The sequence below is a fragment of the Apostichopus japonicus genome, chromosome 12 (genome assembly GCF_037975245.1).
Source record: "Apostichopus japonicus isolate 1M-3 chromosome 12, ASM3797524v1, whole genome shotgun sequence".
Lineage (NCBI taxonomy): Eukaryota > Metazoa > Echinodermata > Holothuroidea > Aspidochirotida > Stichopodidae > Apostichopus > Apostichopus japonicus.
The window spans coordinates 1,332,613-1,341,371 of NC_092572.1; the positions used below are offsets into that span (position 1 = coordinate 1,332,613).

Here is an 8,759-nt window from a genome sequence, read left to right on the forward strand (position 1 = left end):
GGATATATTGATAGTTGTTAGGCAATATCTGTGCCTCAATCATTTTGTGATACAAACGCAACTTAGATCTTCTACAAGATCTCCAAAGGAATAGCATAATTCCTTGAGCTGTTGAAGGGTTCAATTATCATTCTACTGCTTGTTTGGAAAAGGTTAACGGTTTGGAATGAGATTTTCAACTGACGTTATGCCTACTACTGGAAAACCGATGGGCTATGCTACAACATATGCTTACCGCAATCGTTTGTGCCTATATTATAAAAACTTGCAAGGGCTTTTAGCTACTCTATTCAAAATTGATGCAATTGATCCATGCGTCAGTGAAAGATAAATGGTAAATTGCATTTTTACTTTCATCATATTTTGTGTGGGATGTGCATCGACAGTACAGTGTCATTGAAACATGAAAATAACACTGCACCATGTTGCATAGCAACAGATACATATTCCCTCCAAAATCGATGTTTATCTATGGATTTGCTCAAACTATCCGTTACTGAAGAATAACGGATAGTCAAGAACCGTTAAATGAGGTCATATCAGAAAATCAGACGCAAGCATGAAAGTAACAGACAGAAAAGAGTTAGAAAATAAGAAATAATACAAACGGATGGATGTAATGATGTATTTTTGGACGGAAGGATTGATGGATTGATGTTTTAATTCAAATGGATGACTGAAATGACTGACTGAATGACTTACCAAGTGACTGAAGGAATGACCGAATGAAAGAAGGATTGCATGACTTACTGATTGAATGAATGAACAAATTAATTAATTAATTAATGACTGAATGAATGAATGAAAGAATAATTGAATAAATGAATGAAAGAATAAAGAAATGATTTAATGACTGAACAGATGGATGACTGAACGGCCGGAAGGCCGGACGGACGGACGAATGGATGGCCGTCCATTGCATTAATCTCACCAGAAACATGAGTTGTTTTCACTAGGTCAATTATCAAGGCAGGATATTCTACAAACTAGTGTGACCCTTGACATAACTTTTTATTGAAGATTATTTAGATATGATGAAATGAAAGTCTCTACAAGATAACCCCAACATGACTGAACATCTGCGGTATCTAACTCAATCAGCCACAATGTGACATTGCTTCTTTCCGACCTCGCTCGACTAGTGACAGTTCTTCAAATAGGCTTAGGACCACATCAACATTCTCGTTGCAAGGATCGGATAGAAGTGGGTGTTACAAAATAATTCACCATTCATTAAGTTGATGGTGAAACAAATTAATGACATATAAGTTTGGGCGTTCTAATACCTTTAGGCATTTGCAGAAATCGAAAGCTTAAGTTGTAATGAACCTGCAGGCATGATCTGCATTACTACCCTCTATATTGTCATATCGTGCAACATACCCCGTAAAAGGAAAGCATAAGGTTTCTATCACTTACTATAAAGTATTAAATTATGAGTCCATTTCAGCCAATCAGATGAAGTTTATAACGATATACAAGGGTTGTATAAATCCACAGTTACATTACGTTAAATGAGAACATAACTGTTATTGGCAATACATACAAAGGTAGAAATTATGGAGGTGTCTTACTTGTGCAGTCCGCTACTTTTGATTCAAATATTGTTCTGTTTTTTCGGTAAGTAAATTACCAGTCTTTTGACCTCTGAATGCATAAATATGAAACTGCTGTGCTGATGTTTTCGATATTGCTGTTTTCACAGATGATAAACAAGGAGCTTTTGCTGTGTGTCATGTAGGAAATGAATCCTCACCAGGACATGTTACTACGTGCGAGAGCTCATATTGTGCACCAGTTTGCCTCGTTTGTGGATACCATCAAACCAAGGGTGTACAATGGAAAATGGGTGACGCTCTAATTGCTCAGGGAGAATTCACATTCGAAGTTATCAGTGGCTCCAAAGTGAACACGTGCCATGGGAACAGTTCCTCATTAAGTTTAGATTCATGTCACGAGCGAATTAATAATACCATTCGATGTGAGGTAGATGACAAGGTTTTGGCTGAATTTAGGATGCAGCGTTCCGCGAAAGGTAAGAACATATTTCATAAAGTAAAGTTAACTATTACTCTTGTACGTCTCGAATTGGTGCTCAAGTGTGTAGCTCATCATTAATTTGGAATTTATGTTATAGCAAGTTCACTTGTAGAAGACAACTGTTGTGTCCTATAGCATATTTAGACTAAACGCATGTTTATTAGTATGTCTAGCCCCGATATTGTGCTGATAACTACTACTACTGTTTTTCGAGTAGGGATACACGAAAGTCGTGCATTCTCTACACAGACCTGGATCCACGCCTTCCTGTGTAATTTATTAAGCCTGATCATAGGCTTGTTTATAAACACGGTTCATCAGCACAATATAAGTTGACGTAGATATGGAATACACAGTTTTTTTTTGTTTTTTTTCGGTTTCAGAGACATTAACCATCGTTGGAGATACCTTTCAATATACCGGTCATAACATGACTCTCGCACGAGGGCTCAACGTTTACCTCCTTTGCTTCATTCCAAACGCAATACCTCCAGTTACTCTGGAATGGCGTGTTGACGAAAGAAAGATTTATAGAGAGAAATTTACTTCAAATGTGACGACTAACTTTTCAATACCATTGTTTATAAATACAAGTACTGTTCAAGACACTATAACTTGCGCTAGCTATGGCGATAAACAAAATATGAGCCAACGGCTATTGATTTCAATTAGCAGCACGACAACAGGTGAGGTTACATTCAATTTACTGTGTAGTTATTATATTTAAGTAACGATCTTGTTACAACTGTGAACGTTATATTAAAAACGTAGTTTATTGTTTATGTGTATGCAATCTACCCGACATTAAGGAGTAACAATGTTCACAAGGAATTAATGAAAAATTTGAAGTTAAATTAAAACCGAACGGCATTTACATAATGATATTTAAACTTTTCAGATGTTTCAGAAACAGCAAACAGACAATTTGGAATGGCAGTAGCGTTTGTTCTGGCTGCAATATTCACCATCATAATCTTCTTCATGAAACTATGTAAGTCAGGGTACCATGTAGAATTGTAAAATAACATCAATAATCAGAATATTATACTTGATGCAATTGTGTAGTCCAATTTTTGTCATCCATAAGAGTAATAAATCAAATTAGATAGTTTTCTAAATAATAGCACAATGAAAATTGCAATACACTATGAATCCAACTAATGACTATGTGAAAACAGTATCTGATGGAACAATAGAAACAACTAGAATAACATACATCTCTTTTATTTTCTGTTCAAAATAATTTTATCTTATTACATCCCGCTCGATAAGAAGCCAAATATTATCTTGGGTTGGAACAAACTTAATTCAAGGTTTTTGGGTTTTATATTTCTTCGAAGTAAACTTCTCACGCAATGATACTTATATATATATATCGTTTTCGCACCTTAGACATGCCTTGCTGTATAATATATGTATTGCATCTAATGTACTATACAATTTGTTCGTATCGATTAACAATTTTACACTGCTCCACGAAAACGCATGGATCAGTTACTCGGAAATGTAGGAGTAAAAAAGCCCCTCTGAAGAAGATCCTGCTAAGATCGAAACGTTAGGCCCATTACCTGTTACACATTCTCTTGCACAGGCTATTTAGTTGATAAGCAGTTAGCTAACAATTCTGTTTTATTTTGATCAAAGCAATAATTAAATCGCATTGAACCAACCATCGGGAAGTATTAACTTTAAAAAAAAAACGTAAATAATGTATATATTAACACGAATGTTTGCCATCAGATCATATATTCACGTGAAAATGTGATAATTGTAATTCTTTCTCTCTTGATGTTTCAGATAACATTTGCAAAGAGAAAGGGTAGAGTAACTTAACTGTACCTCTTCAAAATTATACTTTCTTGAAAAAGACAGTCTTCCTTAAAATACATTTTATTAGTTTTTACTAAGTTTGCAGCGTTCAGTGATGACATTATAGAACTTTTGGGTGTACCTGTACGTGCTTGTATTTGTGAAATACTGTAATCCAAAAGCGTTGCGGAATAGGGGTAATGTTGTAAACATAGCCAAACAATTCATGTAAGAAGCAATTGTAGGGATTTGTGGAAGTAACTGCTTTATATTTTTCAAATGGTTATGTAATAGCTACAGGGGTGGCCGGTCAATTTTCACCTAGACCGGTCCATTATTCATTAATATGTTACTTACATAGTGATCGCCGTCCTGGGGAGGGGTTTAAGGGCAACACTTGAATAAACTGAGAAAAGTTAACAACGTAAACAAAAATAAATGTTTTACACTGGAGTTTATTTAGTTTTTCAAGCATTTTGTACAACATGCTTGAAAAAATGAAAAAAATAAAAAATAAAATCCGTTAGCCCGGACGGGTTACCAATAACACGTTCTTTTGTTACGAACTAACATAGCGATTTCATGAGCTGATTCCCACAGTTAAAAAATATATTTCTACACAGCCCGTCTGTATTCTATCAACTAATGTAAAAATGGGCTGTCTTTTCTACCAGCTCACCGGCCAACCGGGCCACCGGCCAACCGGGTATTGCCAAAATGCCTGTGTTACCAGTCACCTACTGAATAGCTACAAAAATGTATACAAGATCATAAACAGCTTCTGCTTTGTTTTGCAACGCTCATATATTTTAACTAAAACTGCTTTAGGAAAAAAGGGACACAAATCAAATATGACTGCATTTTGCTTGCTTTATTGAAGAACCATGTTTATAAACATTTGGTTTGATAAATGCGTAGCCAGTGTTTGTTAAATTTGGTTTTTAGATTATATATATTGGAATGAATTTAATTATGTGTAAAAGTAAGTTGGCCTGACGTTTCGATCCAAGCATGATCTTCTTCAGAGGCTAAATGACAAGTAACTGCAGTGACAAAAACACGCGCAGAATAGAGAGAAAGGATAGGATTAGGGCAAGGGGGTAGGGTATAAACTAGAGAAGGACAAAGACATAACTATTAGAGGAGAAAAAAAAAGGTGGAAGATAGCTATGAGAAGAGGAGTGACCCTTCCACCCTTTTTTGATCTTCACCTTTCTGTCTTTGTCCTTCTGTAGTTTATTCCCTACCCCCTTCTCTTAATTATGTCATTGTCCCTCTACTGTTGATCTCGAACTTCTTCTCTTCCCCTTTTGGTTTCTTTTTTTTCCTTCTCTCCATCCCTTGTCTCCTTATTCCCTTACATATATCTCTTTGTGTTCGCCATGCACATTAACCTGTATGTATTCTGTACGTATTTTTGTCCCTCATGTTACTGTTACTTGTCATTTAGCCTCTGAAGAAGATCCTGCCAAGATCGAAACGTCAGGCCAACTTACCTTTTCACATTCTCTTACACAGGCTCTCTGTGGATAATCAGTTTGCTAACAGTTTTATTTTATTTTGAATTTACTTATATCTGCAGAGGGACAAATAGTATTGATATGGAAGAGAACGTGTGTTATGTAGGACTAGATAATCTGCCAACTGGAATGATAAGAACGGAGACAGAGCCAATGACGTCGTTGGATAAGGTACAATTCCTCATCTTGTTGTGTCAATTGTATTGTTAATGTTGTGTACGGCATTGCATATACTCTTATCAGACTGGGAACCAGGAACTATGATTATTTAAAAATACTAGATACTGTAAGAAACTTAAAATATAGTACAACAACGCAGAGGCTGGGAGCTGATTATTCCTAGTTACGTTTGTAACTGTTACACAATCTTATGCAAAAATGGTAACCGTATGCATGTTAATTACTATAAAATTATAACTGTTTCTAGTTATGCTAATTGGTTGACGATGTCAGTACTCTCAGCACAGATTAATGCACTTATTGTGCACATTTGTCATAGAATCAGAAGAAACGAAAGACAAGAAGCCACTTCTAACAAAACAAATTCAGTCAGGGCAACCGTTTGAATACTGGAGTGCATTGATTTCAACCAAAGACTCGCAGTCATACTCGTGTGTGGCCAAGAAACTCTCAGGTAACATGAACTTTTACAATTTGTCTCTCAATTCACTTTTGAAAACAAACGGATTTGCCACAATTAAGAACCGAATAGACTTGATTTAATATTGTTAGTACTTGACTTGGTACACTTTGAGATAAGGTTTTGTTCTACTCTATGTTATTTTTGTTAAGAATCGGCAGTTGTTTATTTGTCTCATGCATGATTATATTTCGTACATTCCTAAGATCAAGCAACAATCCGGGACTATGAAAGTATGACAAATCTTGTGCAGAGTCTTTCGTTGCTCGACATGGGCAATGGCTTCGTTCAAATCTTGCATTCATCCATTCAAATACGTAAGTACATGTACAGTACTTATATCTCCATTATGTCCTCACGCATGAATCATGAAGGGTAAAATTGTGTGCTTCTAAGTGAAGCAACGCCTGTCTGTTACTGCACTGCCAAGCGTTTTGAATCCGCATAACTTTGACTGATTCTTTTTTTTTTTTGTCACAGACTTAAGTCCGTACTGTTCGACCAGAGTGATTCTGCTTGTGTGAATGCATATATACCATTAATACTCATGCACACACCAGTAGACATAATGTCGTGAAGTAGAATTGTGTTGGTGTATTGATCTTCAGTAATATGTTATAGGCTTATATCTTTCCATACCACTTGATACAGACCAGAGAGAAAGCTTCCAGAGGCCACCGGAATTCAAACCCGGGCCTGTGAATGGCTTCTTCCTTTAAATGTCCTTGTATTTTGTTCACCAGTTCCATTTGCCATTTACTATGAAGAGTTGAATTTTGGAACTCTCCGAGACCATGTATTGAGTCGTTTTCCAAAAGAACTGTTCATTAGCACCGACAGAAAATTTCAGCCTACCAATCATGCTCCTGTTCTGAAAAACCTCCTCAAGTTTGCAGAGGACATCATAAAAGCAATGCAATATCTTGCTCATAAACAGGTAGGTATTTAAATATTATCTGTAGTGATTGGGATTGGAAAAATATTTTATTACATGTCATACCCGCCAAAATTGTTATTAGTTACGTTTGCTCTATTACATCATTATCGGCTAGATTCAATGCTAAGCATCACTGTCGTTTGTAGCTGTAAATATCGGACGAATGTCCAGTCTGTTCCCTTTAAAACTATAGAGGAGATCCGCCTTACCGATTATACGTTCGCCCAGATTCTTGTTATGCATACATACTAACACGCATACACATACACATATACATATATATTTCTATATATTTTTACATTTATATATTCATGCATATCGTTTGCAGTTTAGTCACCCTGCTCTGTCTTTGAAGAAAGTTCTAATGACGGAAAACGGCTCTTGTAAACTCTACAGCATTTACCCGAATACATTATGTGTTGAAAGGATCCAGCAATTGTTGAAAAAGGTATTTGTTTTTTCGCTGAAGATGAGGTGACATATTTACCGCTGTATATTAGAATCCTAATTTGTAATAGTGAGACCCACTTAACGACATCAGTATTGTAGAATAATTAAAACTAGTAATTGCAATTGCATCCCTTAAACAAAACTATCTATGTCAATATTGTATGTGTCATTTTACTCTTTTACTTATATATGTATGTGTGGGCAGTCGTGTGCGTGTGTGTATATGTTATCACTTATTTTACTGTTCATCGTTTTGCCATCATTAGTATTTAATATGAAATGTTAGATTTGTGATTGTACCGATAGAATGACGTCGTTTAGCACCAATCACTTTTTATTTCAACTTCGTTTTACAAATAGAACAACCCTCCTATTGCTTGGATGGCTACAGAAGTATTTCTACTCGAGAAATACTTTCCAGAGAGTGACATCTGGAACATTTCCGTGTTCATGTGGGAACTTCTATCTATTGGTAATATAAATATTTGCTATCTTTGTGTATTTTTTTATTTCTTATAACTACTTCGTATCATCTTTATCATAATTGGTTCCTCCATACAATTTTCATGTCCACGTAAATCATTAACTTGTTTGTAATTGTCTTGTGTAGGTGAATACCCCTGCGCTGGATTGCCTCAAATGGATATCAAAACGAAGATTCTGGAAAGTTTCCTGCTACCAAGACCAAAAGTCTGTCCAAAGAATCTGTGCGTACTGTGATATATTGTGTAAATGAGAATTAACATGCTCACCAAACATCAACGTTATATGAAACGGTCACAGTTTACCTTGACAAATGTTAATTTGCGATTAATTCGATGCAATCTTTTACTAGTTTACCTAGTTCTGTATCATGTTAAAATATACAGACAATAAGCAAGATAATCACATTGTTTAATTGTTCAATCAGATTTCGAGTTTTGATGTCTTGCTGGCGTAAGGACCTCAGCATGCGACCATCGTTAGCTGATATTTTACAAACAACTCGAGATTTACGTGTTAAACTGGATACGGTAAGTAAAGTAAGTCAGTTTCTGCGTGAACATTCACGATATGCCGATAATCAACTCACAGCTCGCCAAGCTTCACCATTTTTTTATTGCCCATAAATTTGCATCCTGCATTTGTCATTATTTCATGGATACGTTAAGAAATATTTGACATGACAACCCGTCAATAATTACCACATTAACTTATGTTCCCTCCTTTTTTTTTCTTTTTTACATATTGAAACATATTTTCATCATTTGCAAATTTTTAACTTTGTCCTTATTTTGTTGTATAATATATTCATTTTTTCTATGCATAACTATGAAGATAATCCGTATTCAGAAATTGAAGATCAATCTGATTCAACGTCCCG

General features: G+C 35.5%; 1 protein-coding gene across 1 annotated transcript; it reads left to right on the plus strand.

Moving 5' to 3' along the window:
* Window positions 1-1,157: 1,157 nt before the first annotated feature.
* LOC139977257 (uncharacterized) lies at window positions 1,158-8,505 on the plus strand. The gene is made up of 13 exons (XM_071986543.1): window positions 1,158-1,620; window positions 1,706-2,035; window positions 2,424-2,726; window positions 2,939-3,031; window positions 3,838-3,859; window positions 5,432-5,534; window positions 5,868-6,003; window positions 6,216-6,326; window positions 6,753-6,946; window positions 7,275-7,394; window positions 7,757-7,868; window positions 8,007-8,103; window positions 8,307-8,505. Exons 1-13 carry the CDS (start codon window positions 1,560-1,562, stop codon window positions 8,503-8,505), a joined length of 1,881 nt encoding a protein of 626 aa, XP_071842644.1. The 5' UTR covers window positions 1,158-1,559.
* The last annotated feature ends 254 nt before the right edge of the window (window positions 8,506-8,759 follow it).